At 45.0% G+C, this 24,885-nt stretch overlaps 4 protein-coding genes across 5 annotated transcripts; 3 read left to right on the forward strand and 1 right to left on the reverse strand.

Annotated features, from left to right (window-relative positions):
• Window positions 1–654: 654 nt before the first annotated feature.
• On the forward strand, window positions 655–7,180 carry LOC120690778 (pentatricopeptide repeat-containing protein At5g02830, chloroplastic-like). The gene is made up of 12 exons (XM_039973583.1): window positions 655–1,226; window positions 1,725–1,812; window positions 2,054–2,258; window positions 2,609–2,716; window positions 3,805–3,969; window positions 4,047–4,601; window positions 5,102–5,167; window positions 5,258–5,338; window positions 5,654–5,751; window positions 6,203–6,413; window positions 6,488–6,548; window positions 6,644–7,180. Exons 1-12 carry the CDS (start codon window positions 719–721, stop codon window positions 6,955–6,957), a joined length of 2,460 nt encoding a protein of 819 aa, XP_039829517.1. The 5' UTR covers window positions 655–718; the 3' UTR covers window positions 6,958–7,180.
• Window positions 7,181–7,278: 98 nt separating this feature from the next.
• On the reverse strand, window positions 7,279–12,896 carry LOC120690780 (DNA topoisomerase 6 subunit A3-like). The gene is made up of 10 exons (XM_039973586.1): window positions 12,603–12,896; window positions 12,373–12,517; window positions 12,247–12,292; window positions 11,518–11,577; window positions 10,974–11,010; window positions 10,273–10,352; window positions 10,097–10,188; window positions 9,913–9,973; window positions 7,756–9,020; window positions 7,279–7,496 (listed from the first exon to the last, which is right to left on the reverse strand). Exons 1-9 carry the CDS (start codon window positions 12,799–12,801, stop codon window positions 7,773–7,775), a joined length of 1,968 nt encoding a protein of 655 aa, XP_039829520.1. The 5' UTR covers window positions 12,802–12,896; the 3' UTR covers window positions 7,279–7,496; window positions 7,756–7,772.
• A 59-nt stretch (window positions 12,897–12,955) lies between these two features.
• LOC120690781 (uncharacterized protein YKR070W-like) lies at window positions 12,956–18,550 on the forward strand. The gene is made up of 12 exons (XM_039973588.1): window positions 12,956–13,319; window positions 13,660–13,695; window positions 13,906–13,979; window positions 14,137–14,177; window positions 14,318–14,389; window positions 14,467–14,643; window positions 16,330–16,360; window positions 16,548–16,643; window positions 16,766–16,833; window positions 16,928–17,129; window positions 17,475–17,558; window positions 18,198–18,550. Exons 1-12 carry the CDS (start codon window positions 13,085–13,087, stop codon window positions 18,255–18,257), a joined length of 1,176 nt encoding a protein of 391 aa, XP_039829522.1. The 5' UTR covers window positions 12,956–13,084; the 3' UTR covers window positions 18,258–18,550.
• Window positions 18,551–18,836: 286 nt separating this feature from the next.
• LOC120690779 (50S ribosomal protein L10, chloroplastic-like) lies at window positions 18,837–22,016 on the forward strand. 2 transcript variants are annotated; one of them, XM_039973585.1, is made up of 2 exons: window positions 18,837–19,615; window positions 21,632–22,016. In XM_039973585.1, exon 1 carries the CDS (start codon window positions 18,931–18,933, stop codon window positions 19,597–19,599), a length of 669 nt encoding a protein of 222 aa, XP_039829519.1. In that variant the 5' UTR covers window positions 18,837–18,930; the 3' UTR covers window positions 19,600–19,615; window positions 21,632–22,016. The 2 variants fall into 2 exon arrangements, with proteins under 2 accessions (XP_039829519.1, XP_039829518.1); XM_039973584.1 differs by having other exon boundaries at window positions 18,839–19,615; window positions 21,637–22,016.
• Window positions 22,017–24,885: the final 2,869 nt, after the last annotated feature.

The following is a 24,885-nucleotide window of genomic DNA, read 5'->3' on the forward strand; positions in this document are numbered from 1 at the left end:
TACCCAACCAGGGATCACTAGAGGATGCGAATCATCCCATCTTCCCTCACTGTCGCTAATTCGTCCGACGGCATACTTTGAGTGTTATATGGGGGCATGAAATATACAATGTGTGCCTTGCATACAAAAGACTACACCCTCCCCTAATGCAATTACTCTCCCTACTTGCTGGTGTTTATTTAATTGCATCTTCTGTTAATTGGAACTTATGGTTGGAAAGTTCAACAACTTTCATTGGACAACCATAAAATCTAAAATAAAAAATGCCACTTTTAGTTTAGAAAGAAGTAATCTAGAGCAACGGCAGCGGGTCTAATATCGTAGAGTCGTATTGACTATTGAGTGCTTTGCTCTCCCATTTCACGCTGGCTCTGGTAGTTCTAGACTTCTAGCATAGTTTTCCGTTTTTTGGCAGAGTATTACAGTTCTACTACAACCTCTACCTAGTGCCACTGCCAACCATATAGAAACATGGATCTTGGCCTGAAACACGCTGAACTAGCTCAAAGCACTAGATCAGAGCTGACTGGCTGAGAGAACAAACGGTCTGGCTCTGGCCGGTGGACGGCTGCAGAGCAGAGTTCCAATTCCAACACAGTCAGCTTCCGAGCTTTCCTATCCGAAGGAATAAAATCCGCGCCACCCAAAACCCCTCTGCAGTCTGCACACTTGGAGACGCGTCGCCTCCATCTCCACTGCCACTCCCCCATTCCCCGCCATGGCCTTGGCCATGACCTCCTCGTCCCCGCAGCCACCGCCCCCCTCCCACCGCCGCCGTCGCAGCCCGCAACCCGTCGCGCCCACGCCCAATGCCAACCCCAAGCCCAAACCCCGGGCCAAGGCCCTCCCCCTCCTCTCCGACGTCGGCGTCGGCCGCGACCCCGCCGCCATCAAGTACTACGCCCGCGTCGCCTCCAACCTCGCGGGCGCAGGGCGCCTCAGCGACTTCCTCCTCGCAGCCGAGGGCCTCCGCGCGGCCGCAGGCGACGACCCCAGCTTCGCGGCGCGCATCAGCGCCCGCCTCCTCTCGCGTGGCGTCGCCGCCGCGGTCCGCGACCGCGGGCTGCCCCACGTGCTCGAGTTCCTCCGGGACGCCGAGCGCGTGCGCGTCCCCGCAGCCGAGATGATCGACGCAGACGCCTCCGACGCTGTCGCGGCCGCCTGCCGGATGCTGCTGGAGGAGCGACGAATGGCGGAGTACGTGGAGGTCGTCGAGGCGCTAGCCCGTAATGATGCCCCCAATCTCTTCATATCTATGCTTTAGTCGGGCTTAGTGTAGCATGAAGTGTATAAACAGTCTGTTGATTTATGTCATTTATCTTCCGGGGTGACGCATTTGTTACCATTTGGTTTGCTAATGTTGCTCGATGCATCTGACCCGCTTCAAAAAAAGAAAAAAAAAAGCATCAATGATCACATGTTTACTGTATCTTACACTTGCCTCAGGTTTGATCTTTCAACTTTCTAATCTGTAGTAGTTTTCAACTTTCTAATTACTGATGAGGCCTTGAGGAGCATTCACCTGCATGTTACCAGCATACTATTTTGCCATGTTGATTGGTGAAAGTTCTATTGTGGTTCATCCTGCTTATTAGGCAACATCAATACATCATTCATATGATCATATTTTATTAATCCTCCCCTACCCATTCTTTCCATGACAATCATCATATAATCTTATATTATTGTTGTTAATATTGTGCTGCATTATTTTGTTTGTATAGGATGTGGTTTCTATGTTCAAGGCATTGTGAACCCGATGGATGTATTGAAAATATTTGTCAAAAAGCGTGACCCAGATATGGCCATAAGGTGATCATACTTGTCACATATTTATTTAACTTGTCTTGACTTTTGCAAATTAAATGTATGATGATTGCCTCTAGGTTGTTACTTGGTACTGTTAGTATCACATGTTTCTTGCGGAAGAGATTTTAAATTTATGCACAATCTGATGATTTCATGTTTGGATTTTCCAACTGGGTTTGGTTAAATCCATACTGTTTCTAGCAAGCTTGATACCTGCTTATGGATTTTTTTTTCTGACATGTAGGTATGCACGCATATTTCCTAACTCCCAACTTTTACTCTGCAATACCATGGAAGCTTTTGGAAAACGAAAGGAGTTGAAAAATGCTTTAACGGTCTTTGGAGCACTGAAGGATCAACTTGGTGGCATAAATATGTTTGCATGCCGAAGTATAATAGATATATGCGGCCATTGCGGCTCTTCTGTACAGGCTCGAATTATATTTGAGGTACTTGATATCCACTGGCCACAGTTAATTTCATTGTTAGTTGAATTTGTTTGTTTTATATTTATAGATATATCCATTTGTTTTTTAGGTTTGGAGTTAAGGTATATATAAAAGGGATAATCTTGTATTCCGTATTCATTGTTGTCAAAGCAAAAAAATTAAATCACTTGTTTGTAAAGTTCTTCATCTCCGTCTACACTTGGGAACCCTGAAAGAGGAATATCTGACTAGCAGGAAAATTATATCCAAATAAAACACTACCTTCTGTTCACCTGCTATACTCAAATGCTTTAATAACAAAAGACAGTTCCAGGCTTGACTCATATACAACACATGTGACTGGTATGCAGGGGCTGCTTGCTGATAAGATTACTCCAAATACCTACGTCTTCAACAGCCTTATGAACGTCAATGCTCATAGTTTGAACTACAACTTATCAGTCTACAAGCATATGCAAGTAATGCATCTTCTACCTTATTGTTGCTGTTCATAGGTAGGTTATTTTAGCTCCATTGCAAATTGATTCGGTTGCATCATATTTTTTATTTTCCCTTTTGTCCGCCTGTCCTTTTGTAACTAGCTCGTCTCACTTTCTATTTTCTGCCCAATTTTTGGTTGCTATTGCATGTTTGTTCATGTTGTTTCTAATCACATTCACTAGAAGAATATTGGCAGAATAGCCAAATATGTCCCTCAACTTTGGTCCAAGGGTCACTTTGGTCCCTGAAGTATTAAATATGTCGTATAGGTCCTTCAAGTTTTCATGTTGAATCAAAACAATCCTTAGGCAGATGTGGCATGCCACATGTTCATGCCATGTTAGCTTTAGTTGCCATGGCTGAGTCAACATATTAGAATTGCGTCATTTACCCCTTGTCCAATTATAAATCATGCAAGATGTGGACTTGACAGATTACAATGCAAGAATTTGTCATATCGTAGGCCTCCTCAAGCAGGATAAGAAAAATATAGTGACAACACAATAAGTTGTACCACATATCCATTATTTTCCCCCAAAAATCAAACCATGGTGACAATAAATGCATAAAATATTTTTTAGGGGGTCAGGACAAATCATTTTTTAATTGATCTGATCCTTATTACATGGCATAAACTAGAGCTAGATGCACGTACATAGGACAAAAGATCGTGCAATGATTTTTGTGGCCTCGCTGTAACAGCCTTGTACACAATCATTGTAATAGATATGGTGAAGCATGGTAAAAAAGACAATTCTACCATGCCGACTCATCCACATGGTTTCCAACCGCTGACATGGCAAGAGTATGTGGCATGCCAAATCAGCATAGGGAGCAATTTGATCCAACAGAGAAACTTGAGGGACTTAAATGGTCTATTTGATACTTCAGGGATCAAAGTGATCCTCGGAGCAAAGTTGAGGGATGTAATTGGCTATTATGCCAAGAATATTTATGCTGTGCACTTGGTTGTTCCTTTCATTTTCTTTTTCTGTGTTCATGACCAGTCTTCTATAAGCTTATTTGCATTGACCTTAAACTCCTGTTTACGCCTTTTCTTTTTCAGAATCTTGGTGTGGCTCCTGATTTGACTTCATATAATATTCTTCTGAAGACATGCTGCAATGCCAGAGAATTCAACATGGCTCAAGAAATTTATGAGGAAATGAAGAAAAAGGAGCGAGATGGTCTTTTAAAGTTAGATGTCTTCACATATAGTACAATGATGAAGGTATGGGGCTCTTGTTGTTGCCGTCCATGCATTTTGATGATTTGTGATTTCCAGAATCTTTTTTCTTTAAATTCCAGGTGTCTGCAGATGGAAAAATGTGGAAGATGGCTTCCAACATCAAAGAGGATATGCAAGGGGGTGGTGTTCGTCTTAACCTAGTAACTTGGTCATCATTAATCAATGCTTATGCAAATTCTGGTCTGGTTGATCGTGCAATAGAGATCCTTGAAGAAATGATAAGGGATGGCTGTCAACCTACTGCCCCATGCTTCAATATTATCCTTACTGCTTGTCTCAAGTCATGCCAATATGATAGAGCTTTCCGTTTGTTCTATAGTTGGAAGAAGTCTGGTATCAAGATATTTCTATCTCCTGAACAGAAAAGATGCCTTGATGGTGCCTTTACATTCTGTAAAGAGTATCCAAGTAATGACGGTACTATATTGGTGGTTCCGTTCAGACCAACAGTTACAACGTATAACATCTTGATGAAGGCCTGTGGTACTAATGCTGAACGTGCGAAGTCTGTAATGAACGAAATGAGGCGGAGTGGACTTTGTCCTGACCTTATCAGCTGGTCTATTCTTATGGATATTTATGGAACATCTCAAAACAGGGATGGTGCTGTTCAGGTTAATCAAAGTTTTATGTTGATTTTCTTTGCACAATATGATCTGCAACAATATTTTGTATGATATCTATCGTGTCAAGTAAACACACTATTCTCATTTAATGCCCTCTTGAAGTATTCCACTCTATCGAAATGGATATGCATCTGTTGGAGAAAGAATGAAAGAACCAATAGATTAAATAGACCATGAAATGTATGTTGAATTATTTGATTAATTCACTTAATAGCTTGTGGAGTTCTGGTGGCAAATCTTCCTCCCTGCATCTACTGATACAGTGCACATTTAATTTTTTTACTTTACATTCCATAATAGTTTCACTTTCTCTTTGTAATTGTTGATGAAGATACTCGTATCAATTTAGCATTCCTTTTAACTTACCTGGATAAACAAAACGTCACACTTACTTCCTTGATAAATGTGTATTATGATGATTGTATAGCATTATATTTTTTAACCGATAACAATTAACTATTAATGCTATGCCTTTCTTTTTGACATAGGCCCTCAGGAGAATGCAGCGCGTTGGGATAAAACTTAATGTCTCTGCATATACTGTAGCTATTAAGGTTAGTCGTTGGAAAACACTTGGTTAATGTGCACCTTCTGTTAGATAAACTTATGATATGGCAGTAAGCTTTTGCTACATTTCACTCCAGGCATGTGTTGCAAACAAAGATTTGAAGTTGGCACTGCACTTGTTTGATGAAATGAAAATGCACCAACTGAAGCCCAATCTGGTGAGTCTATCTAGAATTTATGGTACAAACTTTGAGGGTTTGATTTATTTAGAATGAGAATTGATGTTTCTTGATGTAACATTATGTTTTGTTTTGATCAATGATCTATTTGGCACTTGGCAGCATCAGAGGTTCTAACAAAGGCTTAGACTTTATTCTCTGTACTAGTTGACATTAGTGTCATGCAGACTAGTTGGTGCCGTTCTATGATTGTGCTAATTGCTTCGGCTGTGTGCATGACTTCTTGGCGTTAAATTATTTGCGCTGTCAATAGATAACATTGGAAGTTGTATGACATAATGGTTAATTCTTCAGGTGACGTACAAAACTCTCCTGACAGCACGCAGCAATTATGGATCATTACAGGAAGTCCAGCAGTGCTTAGCAATCTATCAGGAAATGAGGAAAGCAGGGTATGTGACTGAAACAATAGTGTGCCTTTGGCACTCTTTTGAACCAGTACAAGTGCTTTGCCTTTACTTCTTTCTACATTATTAGCTTGCTGCTTTGACAGCAATTCATGATTGCCTTGAATAAAGAAAAAAAGGTAATCTGATACACTAATGGTTGAACTAAATAAAGAGCAAAGGTTTTATCTGATAAACACGTTCTAGCATACAATAAAGCTGTTTCCTTGAAATACAGCATACACAATGTACATCAGAAGCCCTTCAAGCTACAATTGTTTTGAACACAAATAGATATGAATAAAGGATGTGATCCACTGAAGCTTTAGTTGATAATCTCATGCAGGTGTCCACTGCTTCTAATTCCATTGTTCAACCTTTTTGTGATAGACTGGTATTGTGACAATTTGCATAGGATTTCCTTTTGGTGTTAAATTCTACAATTCAATCATTGTAGGTATCAAGCAAATGACTACTATCTCAAGGAATTAATAGTAGAATGGTGTGAAGGGGTTCTGTCTAGTCGGAGTGCTAATCAAGATTTTTACAATTTGGATCTGCAACCTAAGAGGAAAGAATCGTTCAACCTTTTTCTTGAGAAGGTCGTAACAGTCTTGCAAAAAGATGTTGATCAGAACCAAATAGTTGATGTTCGCGGCCTTTCGAAGGTAAATGATAACCAACAGTATTGTCTTGCTGTTACAGAAACTGTCGCTACTTGTGCTCACCATTAACTTCACAGATTGAAGCTCGAATTGTTGTTCTTTCTGTTCTTCGGAAGATCAAAGAGCAATACCTCCTAGGTAATGTCGAGATGTCACTTTGTTTATATTACAATAGAAGCACAGATGCTAAGTCTCTAGCTTGACCCCCACTGCATTTATGAAACCTCAAGCAGGAAGAGCAGTCCTGGATGATGTGGTTATCATCACGGGTCATGAGAAGACCTCAAGAACTGAAGTTGAAACTAGTGCAGTCGATGTTGAGCATGCAATAGTTACTGTTTTGACAGATGACCTGGGTCTTGAAGTTTTGATTGGACCTGGAAGCTGTCCTCCTGTTTCAGCAAAACCCAATGCTCCGGCTAAATCTAGAAGCAGTTTAGAGCAAGTATCAAAAAACTTTACAAGGAGACCACAGGGAGTGATAAAAATCACTATCAACTCACTGAATCATTGGCTGAAGAAGAAAGCAGTGAGGATTGTACAGTGATATTTCCTTGAATTACTATTTTGGCCCATTCATACACAACCAAAATTAGCAGTTACTCTAGGATTGGATGTACATATGAGAACAGGTATCCTGGTATTCCAGGCACACGCAACACAATTTGTAAAAGGACTTGATGGCTGCCAATGGAGTCTTGGACTCTTGGCTCTTGCCCAGCACATTCACAATTTCAGATACCCAAGCATCGTGGTTTCTGTTCTGTATATGTGAGGGTCTCTATGCTCTAAATTTAATTTCACCACTCATATATGGTTGTATACTTTTATCCCATTTGCCAGGTTCCAGTTTTGAAGTGTTTGTAAAGATGCGAGGTATGAATTCCACTGCTGCGACAATGAACTTCCAGTACATGTCTGGCAGCAATTTTCCTGGAAATAAATCACACTATAGCTGATGTTCAAATACACAAGTGATACAAGGGTGCTGGTAATAAAAAGTTAGCAAGGTCTTCACAGATGTCAATCAGGTCCTTGCAAATTCTGAGCGGAAAACATTGACTTCGCTAAAGGAATTTCTGGCACCTGCGAGCAGAAACACAATATCAGGTACAATAAGAATCTTGGCTAACTCATGCATTCTGAAATCTGAATGAACATTACACATGGGGAAGATTCCTGACAAGTGTTGTTACTTAGTGAAGTGCACTAATAAGCTGAAGAACTGATCAGATCATCAGATCACCCATCTGATTCGACCACCGAGCGTTCAGTGTGTTCAAAAAACGAAAGCAACCTAACACGACATACTGAGAAGTACTGACTGACGACGAACATCTCGTACCTAGCATCAGAGAGTACTCAAATCCAGTCCTGCTGCTGCAGCTTGAGAGGCAGATAGACCTCGGTGAGGTACTGGAACCCGAAGGAGCTGAGGGCCTGTATCTCAGCCTTTTGCCTGGTGCGCAGCATCGTCTCCAGCTCCTTCACCCAGCCCTCATTCTGCTTCACAAAGTCCTCCTCAAGCAGCTCCTTCCCCACCTTGATATCGTGATCTGTCATGGGGAGACGACACTGCTCCGGCACCCTGTACTTGTCCAAGTCGCTCGGCCGGACTCCGAGCCACTTGATGTCCGGCGTCGTCAGATTAGCACTGTCATATGACATGTTTTTCGAACCACACATGTACACCGACAAGATCTTGAGCCCGTATGGATCGGAGTCCACCAGAGCGAGCACCGGCAGCTTGAGCTCCACCTTGAGCCGCCGCAGAAACAGCCGGGTGGCAACATCCGGCTGCCCCTTCGCCGTCAGAATGATGCACGGGAAGCGGTTGTAGAACCTGTCCTCGGCAAGGCGCATGAATGCGGCGTCCTTCTCCACCAGCAGGATGAAGAGCGCGTCGCTCTCGATGCCCGAGACCCTGTCGATGTTGGGCGGGATGGCCTTCCCGCCGACGCCCATGCGCGTGCAGTCGATCCGGTCCCCGTCGTCGGCGAAGACGAGGCGGCCGACGACGACACCCTTCTCGGAGGCGACAACATGGAGGGAGGACCGGGTGCATCCGAGCATGCAGGAGACGTCGTCGAGGACGGCGTCGGACTGGGACTGGTCGCCGAAGAGCTTGACGTCGGTGTAGAAGAGGTCACGCTTGGTGACGTGGATGCCCCTGCGGAGGACGGCGTGGACGAGGGAGAGGACGCGCGCCGTGACGGTGGCCTTGCGCGCGGTGGCGACGTTGGCGAAGGGGCGCGCGGACTCGCGGCGGACGAGCACGATGCGGTCGAGGTCTGGGAGGTAGACCTGGTTGGAGGCGGCGCGGGAGGGCACCGCGAAGGAGAAGCCCCGGCCGGAGAGGATGCTGCGCGCGGCGGCGAGGACGAGGCGGTTGATGCGGGAGGTGACGGAGGAGGAGTCCTGGTCGGCCACCACGATGTACGAGGAGGTGGGTTCCGCCGAGGGGTCGTGGTCCGCGAGGGACTTCCCGGCGGCCTTTGATTTGGAAGAGGAGGCGGAGGCGGAGGCGAGGGAGCGGAGGGTGGCGAGGATGGAGGCGTCGGGGCGGAGCTTCGAGCGGAGGGACTCGGCGTAGGACGCGGCGGCGCGCGGCTTCTTCGAGCTAGATGCGGCGCCGGCCGCGGTTGTCCCCGCGCGGCGCTTTTTCTCCGACATGGCGAGGGCCGAGAGATCGGAAGGCGGCGGAGGAAAATGCAGGCTTTTGGGAGGGCACGCCGGAGACGGCGGCGGGGCTTGAGCTTGAGCGGTTTGAAGGGAGGGAGAGCCGGAGAGGAGGGCTCTGCCGGGCGAGGGGTCTCGGCTGGGCTAGTGGGCCGAGGAGCTTCTGGGCTTTAAGGGCCTTTTCCGGTTTACCCCCATTCGGCCGCGCACATTGCCTGCTCGTAAGCGCGCTGTCCCATCCCCGCGATGCAGCGTCAGGTTACCTCAAAACAACCGGCGATTTGGCGAACAAGCTCGTCAAACCGGTCGTATACGTCCTTGACGGCTGTTAGTCGCTGGACAGGCAGATGAATACTGCCATACTGGTCGAGCACCGAGAAGAGCAGGTCTAGAACTCTAGATACAATACAAGCTGATACACTGTCCACTTGAATGTAAAAACTCAGCGCGACAGCAATGAAGGGAAAACAGAACGAACATACCAGATGCTGCAGGTTCGCGTAGTAGATATAAATATTACACATTATATACAGCAATTATGAATCATGCATATATACGTTACTCGGCTTTCGCAGCACAAAAAAGTTTGCCCGTGCACACACTATAACAGGGATCGCTGAAGATTCAGAGCTACTTACAGCCTGACCTATGCATATGGTGCGAGTGTGGGGGCACTAATTTTCTAGGGACAGCATGCTCTCAACACATCCTGCATGTCAGGATCATCTCCAGCTTCTTTGTCCTGTAAAAATGATACCATAAAAACAAGTTGCATCGAGTCATAGGATGATTGAATGGAAATGTTCTTATGAGGGGTACTGACCTTGTGGATGTACAGGATGTTGTCGATACCAGGACCTGCAACAAGTAGTCCCCCTTGATACCTAAAATAGAGAAATGCATTCCTCAACTCCGACCGCAGTAGGTCGCTGCTAGAAATACAACTGCAGCCAACTTGAAAAACAATTACGAAGGCTCTAAATTGCAAGACCAGGGTGCCGACATACCATCCACCTTTTGTCCTGGTGTTCTTTTCGAATGACAATTCCCAATCCTGCCTGTATCCTTCTCTGTACAACTGTATTATCTTGAGGCCAGCCTGTAAAATGATGGAAAGAGCCGTTTATGTATATGTTGGGTAACATAAACTACACAGCATGCGAAATAGTATAGCAAGAGTTACCGCTGGTGTGAAGGTTGAGAACAGCCCAAATGCAAATTCAAGAGCATCATATGATGAGTGGGTTGGGTCTGCATATACTTCTGCAAGTACAGTAACAGAGTAAAAGACGTTGTCGCTTTGCAGGTAAAAGTATCATCAGCATATATATTGTTGCATAATTACAAATGTAAACACCTATCAGGAAACCAAGGGAAGCTTATGTTTTTTATATGTTTGGGAAAGATGAAGATGAAAAAAGGATCCAGGTAAACTTGGATGGACATGTGCTTTCTATTTAATGTTACTGGACATTCGGTATATGATTTCTTTTACAATAAAGAAGTAAAGACAGAGTCTATATTGGTCATATGTAAAATTTCAGTCCTGGATGAGCTATTCCTATGGGTAGCCTGGTATTACTTCAGGACCTTAGTACACACTGCCACACGAGTCATGATAAAGCCCCATCATGAACTTGTGTATCATTGACGATTTTCAGTTCCAATTTCCAAACCTAACTTGTAAAATAAATAGGCATACCAAAAACAGGTTTGTAAACCAAACTGCACAATACAATTCACTGCCTTGATCTATTGATTTGAGGTACAAGGTGTACATTGTTTATTGGATATTTCCTTAGAATTTATTTTATGATTGTTTCTTTTGCTGTTGTAGATGCAGTGGTAATAAGAACTGGAGCAGTAGTTATTCAAGAAACACACCTCCTTTGAATTTTGTTTGCTCACAAAATGCGTTTGCCTGGACCAGAAAAAACAAGACAGCGCAATCAGTCACCGAAACACCAGGTGATCTATAACAGAGATGGAGTTTATCAAACAAATATTTCAATTACCAACTACCAGAATTCTATGTAAAGATGTAGCTCATCTTCAAGAATTGTACATTCTAGTAATATTCTCAAGGAACAAAACCATAGTTTATAGTACTGAATTAGCTAAATAAACCTTCCCTAGTATCCAATCAAAAGAAAATGCCATTAATCACAGAAATCACTACTGAGAATAAATATAGAAATGGAGGCCCTTCCAAAGAAAACAAAGAAACAAAAAGAACTCACTAACTATAATAGAAAATTGCATTCCAACTTGCTCATGAATCGTACAACACATATTGCATGCATTCGAAGGTTAATCCACTAATCACTCTTGATGCACTATATTAGATTTTGCATTTCCACAACTACCAAATTGTAGATTAAACAACATAATGTAGTAGTGAGGTTCTTTTATGTAGATGAACAAATACCTGTTCAACACTACCTGGTCCAATTAAAATAAGAGCAACTCCAGCAGTTTGCATGACATCCTGAAAATTAGTGGCAACCCAAGAAATAATAAGTTCAGAATACATAATACAGATGAACCAACAAAGAGAGGCTTGTCTGTTATAAGGTGGCTAGTCTTCCCTGAAACATAACCCACGTTTTGCAACCCTTGCAACACAAATAGCAAAACTGTAAAGGTTGTTCTTACAAGGTACTTAAGCCAACTTTTTAATTCACGAAAGAGTGGGAGACTACGAAACTACAGAAATTAACAATGGCACTCCTTCGATATCTATCCTCTAAACTCTAATCCTCCATCCCGGCCTCTCATTCGCAATCCCCTGACTACATAGTCCTCCAAGATGGATCCATGCGCCCCAGATCTTGTGAGGCTACATTTGAGGAATCAATTTGACTATATAGATTTAGAAAATAACCGAACTTTGATGATTTAAAAAGATCTATCTTGTAAAAACAAGCGACTTGTCAGTATTTTGCCTAGTGTTACTACTTCATGGTTTACCAGAAAAGCTGTTAACGTTTCAACAACATGGTAGAGCTTTTTTTTTTTTGACGCGAAAAGGTGGGCATATTTCATATTTGTAACTGCGCCTCGGCAAATGGCAAAGTACTGAACGGCATCCCTTAACCTTAAGCATTTGATTGTTACCTTCTTATTGGTTACAGATAAAGAGAGTGAGAAATCATACCTGTTTCTCTGCGAGAAGATCGGCCTTCTTCCGGCACAGCACACACCTGCAAACAACCAGCAGCATGCCAAAAACTCAGCCACGGCAGTCTCTCATAACTCAACGAATAAGGAAAGGCAAACCGACCCAAAATGGCGGGCAAACGCGATCACGGCTTTCCTGTCCTTCCACAGATCAACGATGGTCACCGCCTTGCCGCTCAGGTCGAACACCTCCACCCCCTGCAGCTTCTGGGCCAGCCCCTCCGCCGGCGCGGCCTCCGCGGCGCTCCCTGCGAATCGGGTCGAACTTACTTTCACAGAATCAAACGTACCGAAGCGACCGGTGGAGCGGAGGGCGGAAGGGAGATGTGATACCGATGGCTCCCGGCCTGGCGGCAGGGAGGAGGAGGCGGTGAGCTCGCTGCACTGGCCGCTGGTGGAGGAGGGGGACGCCGCTCGTGCCCCTCGCGCGGAGGCACGGCGCGGTTGGGCGCGGGGCCACGGGTGCCCCAGCCGGCCGCGGGTCGGCGGCGGCGGCGGCGTGAGGCATGGCGAGCGGCGCGCGAGCGGCCATGCGGTGGCGGCGAGCCGGCGAGCTCGGGGGCAGTTACGTGGGGTCTCGGTGGCCAGGATGCGGTTATGCGGCTGTCGCCACGCGGTGGGCATGAGCCTTGGGAAGAAGAGTGCCCATAACCCCATGTTCTTCCTGGGCTCCTGGCTCCCGTTTGGTCTGAACGAGGTGTGGCCCAGGCCCACACGTTAGCCACACTCGCCCGCCGCTACGCCCCCACCCAGCCTCGGGTTCGCTGGGAAACCGAAGGCCGTAGAGCCGGACTTGCAGAGCACTGCGGCGAGACATGAGGGGCTTCCGCTCTGCGCTGGTCCGCGCGGCGCGGTCGCGGTCGCGGGCGGAGCTCCAGACCGCGCAGCGCCAGCGGCCGTCGGATCTCGCCCAGCGTTTTTCCCACTCCGCGGCGGCCCCGGAGAAGCCGTCCTTTGGCATCGCGTTCGACATCGACGGGGTCATCCTGCGCGGCCGCAGCCCGATCGGGGGCGCGCCACGGGCCATCCGCCGCCTCTACTCCGAAGACGGTAGTTCCCCTGCGCTTCTCGTGCTCTGCTGCATTCCGCAGGAGCTGCTTGTAGTTTCATCAGGCAGACTCGCAGAATGCCTAGATGTTGTACTTGTACCGGCGAAGTGGACTCGGATGTCAGGACATGCCTGCCGCATTCGTGTCTTTTGAGCATTTCATCGAACGGGTCCTAGACATTAGGCTTCTTTGTTTCAGGTGTTGTGTCGTGTAGGTTACTCCACTAGTAAATCATATCTAAATCTAGGCAGCAACGATATCTCATTGCTGGAATGCAAACCTGTGCAACTAATCTTCAGGTGGTTAAAGCTTATTGATACAAATTATTTGCTCTTTTTCAGGTACCCTGAAGATTCCGTTTCTGTTTTTGACCAACGGTGAGTAGTTCACTGTGTCATTAGCACATCCTGTTTTGCTATCAATATTACATATTAATTCCAGAGCAATGGAATAGTTCTAAAAATTCCTATCTTCAAGCAATGCACGTCGCAACTAAAGGTTGTACAGAGGCACCATGGCTCTTGCCACTTTCTGATTGTGTTATGAAGTTTTATTGAGGTTATTAAGTTTTACCAATCTGTTGGCAGGAGGAGGTGTTCCAGAGCACAGAAGGGCTCTTGAGCTAAGCCAACTTTTAGGGGTTAACATTTCTCCTACACAGGTACCTCTACAGTACTCACGGGTCCTTGCTTATTAGTACCGCACAGTAGTGAGTAGTGGGCCTTCAAGCTAAGAAATAAACCCCTATATTAGGGAAAGATATTTTAAACCGTTGTGTATTTTAAATTTCCACTTATGAAATTTTCTGATGGGTGCAGGTCGTGCATGGCCATTCTCCCTACAGAGAGCTGGTGGATCGGTATGCCTTTCAAGTACTTATAAGTTGCCTTGAAGTTCTGTTTTCATAATATATAGGTGTCTCTGTTTTCATTCGATTATTTCTTGTTTCTTTATGGACTTGTAGCACCTGAATGAAACCTCGCTTTTTGGTCAGTACAGTTTTGAAAATGACCTTATTGTTGCTGTTGGAAAAGGAGAGACTGCAGTAGTGATGTCTGAGTACGGATTTAGGTAATTCTTCATGTTGCTATTTTGATCACAGGTCAAATTTATTGTGTGAGTTCCTCACGGGTTACCTGTATGTGCAGAAAAGTTCTATCCATAGATGAATATGCATCTTATTTTAAAGATATTGACCCCCTGGCTCCTTTCAAGACTTGGAAAGTTGGGCAAAAAACAAACAGTTACATGTCTGCAAAAGTGCACCCATCATATGATGTTTATTCAGAGAGAGTTAAAGGAGTGTTTGTTGTCAGCGATTGTAAGCATCTAGGCCCTCAAGGTATGTTTCGGTGATTAATGACAACCATTATTGTGACTAATGAGTTTGTGCAGCTTAATAGATCATTATCGCTCATTTGGTCATATGTCAAAAGAGGCCCCTCAATTTTATTATTCAAAAAGGCGATCTCGGTATTCAACTCAATTTTATGTCAAGACTAAGGATCTTTCTAGTCCTAAATGTCATAAGGTTGAGAAGGACACTTAGGTTAGTATAGGTTTTATAGTTTTGTAGTGATCGCACTATTAAGAGGGGTTAAGGCTAAGTAACTTGAGCATGGACATGATCATTTGAAAATGGATGCACACTATGGTCACTCAGGTTTCTAGAAGTTCAAATAAGTGGTTCTCAAACCATATCTCAAGAATATTTGGATTTCATTCAAGACTCAAATCAGAAAAGACAAAATCAGAAAAAGTCTATACACCGGTTTAACCGACGCTCTCAATTTTCTATACGTCGGTTAAACGAAGTCAGCAGAGTCTGGACAAATTCAATACACCGGTTAAACCGACGTGTTTGAAATTAACGTCGGTGCATTGGTCCAGAGTTGGTTTTTCCAGGGTATTTCAAGTTCTATACACCGGTTAAACCGACGCTGTTTAAATCAAGACGTCGGTGCAATTGACCAGTGAGATGGCTTTTCAGAGGAATTCAAAAGTTGTACTCACCGGTTAAACCGACGATAGGTTTGAGTTAACGTCGGTGTAGTTGTCCAGAGACTTGGTTTTTCAGTGGATCAGTGGACAACTACACTCACCGGTTAAACCGATGATACGTCGGTCAATCTGCCCAAGTTGTAACGGCTAGTTTTCAGAAGAGGCAGTTTACATTCACCGGTTAAACCGACGATGACAAATGGAGGGACGTCGGATTAACCGGCGATACGCAGTTTTCTGGCAGCTTTTCTCCAACGGCTCTATTTGTGTGAGCTGCCTATATATACCCCTCCAATGGGTCATTTCGCCCACTCTTGACACCAGGCAACATCCATACACTCATACTATAGTCAAGAGCCACATTGAGCTTCATCATTCACATACTTGTGCATTCAATCAATCAAGAAGCAAGATTAAGGACTTGAGTAGAGAGAAGCTAGTGTGCATCCGTTCTTGGTGATCGGTTCTTGCTCAAGTGAAGGCCTTAGCTTGTTACTCTTGGTGATTGGCATCACCTAGGCGATCTTGGTGATCGAGGTGTTTTCTCGCGGAGCTTGCCAAGGATTGTGGGAGCCCGGAGAAGAAGATTGTACGTGGCTTGATCTCCACCACGCCGGGATGGTGAACGGAGACTCTTAGTGAGCGCCCTCGTCTCGGTGACTTGGGAGGTGACAAGACTCCTTGAGAGTGTCACAACGTGGATTAGGGGTGTGTGCCAACACATCGATACCACGGGAAAAAAATCCGGTCGTCTCTTGTCCACTCTCTTTATTCAAGCATTTTCTTTCTTGCAATTTACTCATGTGCTTGACTTAGAGATCATAACTTAGCTCTACCTTGCTAGGCTTTACTTTGTTTTTATCTCTCTTAGCTTGTGTAGGTAGCTTAGTTATTCGGTTGGTGAATTGGTGCCCTACTAGCTTTGCATAGGTTAAGGTTGCTTTACTTTGTTTTAGAAATTGAAAAAGGCCCAATTCACCCCCCCCCTCTTGGTCCATCGATCCTTACAGCGATCCTGTTGACTGGGGAAGAGATCTACAGGTACTTTTTTCATGCCTGTGTTTATTGGGCTTCATTTGTTTTATTTTTGCTGACTATCTTAGTATGTGATCTATAAAAACTTTCCTATAAGCGGATCTGAATAATCATGTAAAATTATGATTATGTTATGTGTAGGTTGGCAAAAATAAGTTTCAATAGTCTGAATTTTTTTATTTATATATGAAAGGTACTTTGTGACATCTTGTCCACTGGTGGACTTCCTGGGAGTGGAAAAGGGGATCAACCTCCTTTGTATTTTGCAGCTGATGATCTTGAATACCAGGTAAGATGATGTGTGAATAGTGGAGCTACACTACACTGTAAACATCCTATGCCATCCAGGTTCCATGATATTTAAGATAACCATTACACCGAAAGAAACTTAGTTTTGGGCTCCTATGGTAGGCAGCATTTCCTTCTGAACGGCTTGGGATGGGTGCCTTCAGGATAGCATTGGAAAGTATCTTCAATCAGTAAGCTCTTATTATGCTTATGAGATATTGTAATTCTAATTTAGTAGCATCGATGTGCAGCCTGCTTATTCATTTCTGCTCATTTGAACTGCAGAATAAATGATCATCCCCTGAAGTATACATCTTATGGAAAACCGAATCCATTTGTGTTCAAGAATGCAGCAAGCATACTTGAAAAGCTTCTTATGAGTATGTATCCTAATTCACAGTCATCAAAGGAAGTAAAAGATTGTCTGTTTTCAACTATCTACATGGTTGGTGACAATCCTAAAGTTGATATCAATGGAGCTTTGAAGGTTAGTCTCTGATACATTTTTATACTCTATATAAAAAGTATTCACTGCATGGAGTGGCTGATGGTGTGAGGAAGTTGTACAGCTTTCAATATCTGCTTCCTTGACAAGATTTCAACATTGCCTATTATTAGAAGATATGTGTTTCCAGAGTTGAACAGCTAGCATGTTATCCAGCAAAAAGTTGATTACCTGATCAAGGAACTTGGAAGACAGCATTACCTTATTGAATAACGAGCCATCCACTTTCAACATCTTCATTTTTCTATGTTGCCCTTTCGTTCCATTGAAAGCAGGGCATTGCTTCCTGTGGAAAGATACTTACCCTATGCAATTTGAACTTTGCAGGCTGGCCACCCATGGTCGTCTGTTCTTACAAGAACGGGTGTTTTTAGGGGAAAAGATAATGATCCACAGTTTCCTGCAGATGCGGTAAGTCTTATTAGCTGTTTTTTCCCACCCTATGGCTTTTAACCTGGTAATGCATGTTTATCAATAAAACATATGTATACATGATAGTAGTTTCAGTTTTCAATTAAGAATAACCGTAAGCAATACGCCTAATCTCAATTCTATTATCCTTTTTGGAGTTCTCAGTAGTAGAGCAATGCACATAGAACTAGAGAGTTTTGATCTCCATATGGTGCCAAATCTTGAGTAATGGACAACAAATGTCTGTGCTATATTGTGAGTCATCTTATACCACAACGATATTATCCAGAAAATATGTTGGTGGAACAAACCTGGTTCAGCTGGTGATAGGTGTGGGCGATTTGGGTGCCTTTCTTTCTCAACAAAGAAAATAACATATTTCATTATTTGTAAACAAAATATGTTATATTCGTGTTTCACTGACAGATGTTTTTTTAGTGTTATATATTTATTTTCCTTGGATTATTGTTCTTGCACATGCTGTCCTGGCAAGATGCCTTCTTAACTGAAATTTGTTGACCTAACACTTTGCTATCTTATGCACAATGAAGATGAAAATAGAAGCATTGGCTATCCAATATCATGAATTCATTTTCATACTTTACTTGCTGTTTGATCAAACTTATGTATGTTTTGCAGGTTGTTGATACGGTAGAAGATGCCATCAACTATATTTTGGAGAAGGAATGTATACGGTGACAATACCATCTATACTCCTTTGACCCTTCATTGTTATTTGGCGTGATTGACAACATGTACAGCCAATTTCCTCTTTCTGTCTAGTAAATTTGGAATAATCGTCGGCTGTAGATTGATCTCTTATTCATTCTACTTACAAATACACGGTGGTGACATCAGGCCACATTCCTTTGCTAATATTTTTGTTGGCTGAAGGGGCTAATTTATTATTTGTAGAAAGATCAAAAGCTCTATGCTGTGGGGCTGAAACTGAAAATTTGAAGCAAATTCAAAATTTGCGTCATTGCTTTAAATTTTTTTTACTAAAACATACTTTTTTACAGTTACTAAAATATATTTTGATACAACTTACTTGGGACAGAAGGCTATGTTGTTGTTTTGGTCGTTGTTGTATATATTTCGATACAAATTCAAAGGCACTTTTCTTTAGACCACAGCGTAATACGGCCCGACTGGTTGTTGCGCTCTGGCCCGCTAGAGCTGACGGCCTGATGTAGCAACGGTCCACGGAACGCTCGGCCCACATAGTTCGGAAGGTCACGTAGACCAAGTCCGCGTGAACCTTCTCATCTTCTCACAGATAAGCTCTCGCGCTCCCACTCTTTCTCCTACCTCCGCCGTCCGTCTTTGCGCCCAAACCAACCCGCCGTTCCTCCGGCGCCCGCCCTCCACAATGGAGACCTCGTTCCTCCCCACCACGCTTCCCACCGCGAAGCCCCTCCCTGCGTTCCGAACCCTTTCCACCGCCGCCTCGCTCCGCCCACACCCGCGCCCCCGCACCTCGACCATCCGCGCGGCCATCACCCGGGGCCGCAAGGAGGAGACTGTGGCCACCGTCCGCGAGCAGCTGGAGGGGTGCTACCTCCTGGCGGGCATCAAGTACGAGGGCCTAACGGTGAAGCAGCTGCAGGGCATCCGCGACGCGCTCCCCGAGACCTGCAGCCTGCTGGTGGCGAAGAACACGCTGGTGGGGAAGGCCATCGAGGGCACCCCCTGGGAGGCGCTCAAGCCGTGCATGAAGGGCATGAACGCCTGGCTCTTCGTCCACACCGAGGAGGTCCCCACCGCGCTGAAGCCCTACCGCGCCTTCCAGAAGGAGGAGCGCGTCGAGGAGACCAACGACTTCGTCGGTGCCGTCTTCGAGGGCAAGTTCTACGGGCCGGGCGACTTCAAGGCGCTCGAGACCATGCCCAGTCGTGCCGAGGTGTACGCCAAGCTGCTCGGCGCGCTGCAGGGCCCCGCTACGTCCCTCGTCACCACACTGCAGGCGCCCGCCAGGGACGTCGTCGCCGTGCTCTCCGCCTACGTGCGTAAGCTCGAGGAGGAGGCTGGCTCAGCATAGTGCAGGTCGCGAAATGGTTGGCATCCCATCACTCTCCCTTCCGTTTGTAGATTTCCTTGTACCTTTACTGGATCTCAATCATATTTGAATTGAATCACATTTTCTATTTCACAATTTGTTGCCTGAATTACATGGTACTGGCATACTGCTGAGTCTGAGTGTATTGCTAGCAAGTATCATGGTTTAGGAATCGGTATGAGTTCATATAGGAGGCTTGGTCTGTGATTACGTAGTTTTGAATCATTCAACAATTTGGTTTCTATGAAAAGCATCTTCATTGACTGTGTTTACTATCTCAGTGAAAATTTGATTCCACAATTTAATTTAGAATAAAATGCACTGTGGGTCCTTAAACTAGTTGAGCCGTTCTATTCAGGTCCATGAACTTTGAAAATGCATTTTTAGGTCCAGGATTTATTTAAGTGAGTCACTTGAGGTCCAAAACACCTCTAACCGCCTCTGACTGTCTACGTGGACGGCCAACTCGGATCCAACGTGTACTCGGATCTAACAAATTTGCAATTCCACCCTCCCGAACCGACCCACTCTCTCCCTCTCCATCCCCTCCTCCGGCGTCCTTCCCGTGCCGCCGCCCCTCCTCTGCTCCCTCCCGCCTCCGCCGGCGGGGGCGGAGAGCAGTGCGGCCGCAAGCGCAAGGAGCTGTGCGGAGCTGGCCGAGGACGCAGCGGCAGGCCTGCAAGCACACGGCGGCCGCACGGAGCTGCGGCAACGGCGGACGACGGACGCGACGGCGAGGCTACCGGTGGCCGACGGGCGCGACCGTGCCCTGCTTCCGCCTGGCGGCTGCCTCCGCCTCCCACGGGACGGCCGCCCGATCCGCCCCAAGCCGCCCCAAGGCGCTGCTCGCCGTGGCCTCCTCCGGAGCGACGCCGGTGGTTGGGAGGACGCCGGAGGGGATGGGGAGGGAGAGAGAGAGGGTCAGTTTGGGAGGGTGGAATTGCAAATTTGTTGGATCCGAGTCCATGTTGGATCCTAGTTGGCCGTCCACGTAGACGGTCAGAGGCGGTTTTAGGCGTTTTGGACCTCAAGTAACTCACTTAAATAGATCCTGAACCTAAAAATGTATTTTCAAAGTTCATGGACCTGAACAGAACAGCTCTACTAGTTTAAGGACCCACAGTGCATTTTACTCTTTAATTTATGTGTGACTGTGTTAGGAATTGGTATGTTTGGCTTGGTCCCAATGTGCGCCCAAGCTAGATAAGCCAAAATTTTGTCACTTCGACTAATTTTGGTGACGATATGGTTGGGTGCCAAAATTTGGCTTGGTAGCCATCTCCTTTGGACATCTTATTTCATTTTGGTGGCCACAGTTGGCCAAAATGGCTTTTGGCTAGAAGGTGGCAAATTTTCTAGCAAACCCAGCAGCCCCTACATTGGCCAGAAAAACTTTTGGAAGCTCTGGAGTGCTTATGTTATCATACTCTGGTTTTAGGATCAAATCAATTTTCAATCAGGAAGCTGAATGTCGTGGTACCATCAGCTGGCATTGTCTTTTCAATTAAGAGTGAAAAAAAACTCTCTAAAGCTCAAATTGAAAACTTTGAGAAGCAACACCATTGTGCTATCACTTAATACACCTTGGGATGTCCATCACGGCTGCAATTTTAGAACAATTCGAGCATCCCATTTGTGGTAGCACCAGGACGGTAGTTGGAAATTCTTATTAGTTGTTGTGTAACTTCTCTCTTTTTACTGTGAAACTGTGACTACTGACTAAGCATCAACTTGGCAGTGATATACACAATATGTTTACTGTGTGAACATTCACTTGCTAAATAACAGGGAAAACTTGATTCTCAACAAAACCCCCCTTTGTTGTGTGCTAATGTACCTAATACTAATAGTTAACTTAAAATGATCACTGGTGGCTAGTCCAATGGTATAATACCTTTCTTCTGGCTGAGTGCTGAATGCTGAGTTAGGAAATTTCAATCGCAGATTTTCTGGGATTTAACCTCATAATACCTTGGTTGACGAATCTAATATATGCATCACTGTGACAACCAAGTGCAGGAGCGGACCCTGGAATTGGTTAGGAGGGGGGCTGATCCAATCTTAATAGAAGCTCAAGTGCTTTGCATCTTTAATATTTGTATATTTTCTCTTAGACCTCCGTTGATATTCTAGCCCGGACAGCCCGACCCCTGGGTCCGCCACTGATCAAGTGTAACCTTCGTGTAAAAGGGTTATTTTCCGAATTTTTGCAATGGTGTGGAAGTTGCAGAAGTGCATAGGTATGGGCATATCAACGCCGCAGTGGATGTCGATGCTGCCTGCTGGAATTTTCGTGAGTGACAGTGAAAAGATTACTCGGTGGTAACAAGTTGGAAATTCGACAGGTTATGTTCTGGATCTGGTATGAGAAACTATTGCTTGCGGCTTCTCCCCTGATATTTTTGTCTATCCACAATACCTTCTAGTGACTAAAGCAATCAACCTGGTTGTTCACCAGTTTAGGTGGATTTTTTAACCATCTAACGTATTTTTAGGCGCTCCAGATCTACTATGGTAAGTGAAATGCGTGTTTGTTCTGGCGGTGAAAACATGAGATGCTGTCAGTCTGTTAAAACATAAGCGCTATCTAGATAAATATCTGTTTGTTCTATGTAGAACTCAGCAGTCACTCAGTCATCAAATGAAAGATGCTTCAGTTCCATGGTAAAATTCTTTGGAACTTTCCTTGATGTAACAAAGTGGTGAGATTGTAGTTTTTCTGATATGTGCTCATAGTCTGTTTTCATATACAATGCACTCCCATTAATGATCAATGTAGCAACCTTAAGCATATTGCAGAGTCATACCATGATTTCAATTTCCAACTGGTTTATACAGCTTGAAGGCGTAGTCGCTTGACTTTTCATGATTCATCCACTCTTGCTGTGTACTCTCTTCAAAGAGTCAAACTCGTCGTAGTTTCATTTCCCGTGGTTGAATCGTTGCCAAGTTGATGCTTATGCATGTCATGCTCTCTCGGTTATCAGGTCCGAAAATGAAGAACTTTTTTCACTTCTATAGGATGGCAGTGTAAAACATAGTATGCACGTGCTAGTTATATATCTGGGTATGAGTGATTTTTTAGATTGCGCGACTGCAGGACTGCTTTACTAGTCAAAAGTATCTGAAATTCCGAATCAGGTAGACCACCTGCTTCTGGTTGGCGGTTGCAATTTGCAAGAAAGCGAATGTCTTCTTTTTTTTTTAGGGAAAAGCGAATGTCTTCGAGGCTTGCAGTTGCAGGCTTTGTTTACAACTACAAACTCGTGGGCCGGACTCCGTGGGCCTTAGGGGGCAAATCATCCATACATCCTCCACGATCTTCTCGTTGCGTCGACGACGACGCGTACACTAGCATCAGTGCGGCGGGCATAGCCGCATAGGGGGCAGCAGCGGTGAAACACGAGCAAATTAGAATTGGCGAAGTTTATTTATCGCGTGCGGAATCGAGCGCGTCGCACAAGGTCCTCTTCATCTTTCTTCTCCAGCTACGGCGGCCGGACTTCGAGGAACGAGGTTGCCGAGGACGGTTGTGGCCACCGGCGACCTTAGAAGGTGGGAGAGGGGCAGAGTTGCGAGGGCGGCGCGGCGAGGCGGCAGTGGAGGCGGGTTGCGAGGGCAGCGTGGCGAGAGTGAGGTGGCGGGGATGCCGCCGGCGGTGGAGCTAGGTTTGGAGGCGATTAGTGACAGCGGTGGTGGAGGCGCCGGAGGAGGCAGTGGATGGTAGGGGAGTAGCAGTGGCGCGGCCTTTTGCGACGGTATCGCGGCCAGCCTCGCGAGCTAGAAGTAGACTTCTCCGGTACACTTGCTAAGTGGGTATATGGAGTTGAGCTATGAAAGTGTATGTACAGTGAACCCAAAATTTATATGTGCATATATAGACACCCCTAATCATAGTGTATCTTCGCTCCGTAGGGTGCTGCACGCGTGCACGGCTAGACCTGGGCTAGACCTGGGCAGCGACGCGTCGAGAGCGGCCGGCGCGACGACAATGGGCGGTAGCATCTAGCATGGGCAGCTTGTGCGCGAACGCAAGGAGGAGGTGAAACCAGTGGGGGAGTTGGCTGAATTTCACGCCAAGGATCACTTATTTAAGTGCTTAAAACACTCAAACTAATCCATGTAGCGATAGCTATAATAACTATAGCCCTAAAAATACTTAAATTACATAATTTAGATTATATTCCCAATTCCAAATTCAATTGTACAATAAGTTCAATAAAAACTTAAACAAATATCAAACTAGTGCCGAGTCGGCGAGTCATGTTATCCTCACCTATCAATATATCATATCTTCATTAACAATAGAAAGTGAATTTGAGCCTACCCAAAATCAATATGCAAAATACAATAAATTAATGGAAAATGACAATTAGATGCAACAAACCACTTGCACAATGATAACTAGTGCAAAATACAATTAATTAGTTTGTTCGATTTTAGTATAGAAAAAGGGGATCGCAATGAGGAGCACTGGGGAATGTATAATCTTAGACCTGCTTGCTGCTTGGCTGCCGCCGGCGTCCAAACTCCACAGGCGCGCTAGCCACCAGGCGAATGACTAGCAGATTAGGGGTACTTCACCAAAATATCCGATGGGCCATAAAAACAAATACTTACATGCAAGAGGTTTTTTGGGCCACGGCTCTTGCCCTAGGCCCATATCTGCCCCTAGGTGGAACTATTGGGACTTGCAAATGCCAACGCGTGTAGATGGTAGTGGTAGCGCAGCGTGTGCAGAAGGCAGCAGGGCCGACTAGGACGGAGAAGCAAGGCGAAGGCGCGGTGGAGTTGGTTTGCTTAGGCCGCGCGGTCAGCCACACAGGATGTTTGATCCAAGGATTAATTTTTAAGTACGCATTGTATTGGATGTTTGAGTGAATTAAATATAAGCAAACTATAGAACTACTTGCACAAGCCAAGGCTAATTTACAAGATGGATCTATTAAATCTAATTAATCAATCATTAACATATGGTTACCGTAGTACAGCGTGGGGAAAAAGTAAGGATTGATTCGGATCGGATACAAATAGAATCGGATCCGGATGTCACTCTACCACATTTTAATTTGGATACGAATGCGAATACGGATCTTATCGGATACGAATACAAAACGGATAGTTCGAATCCAGTTTCAAATCCGAATACCTTCTTGATTTGAAACTTAGGGCTATCACGAGTATCAAATTATTTTGTCAACAATTTCATAGTAGATCAGAATTATTATACAAGTAGAGAGTAAATGATTAGAAGATAGCAAATAAAAA

Source organism: Panicum virgatum, chromosome 9N (assembly GCF_016808335.1).
Source record: "Panicum virgatum strain AP13 chromosome 9N, P.virgatum_v5, whole genome shotgun sequence".
NCBI lineage: Eukaryota > Viridiplantae > Streptophyta > Magnoliopsida > Poales > Poaceae > Panicum > Panicum virgatum.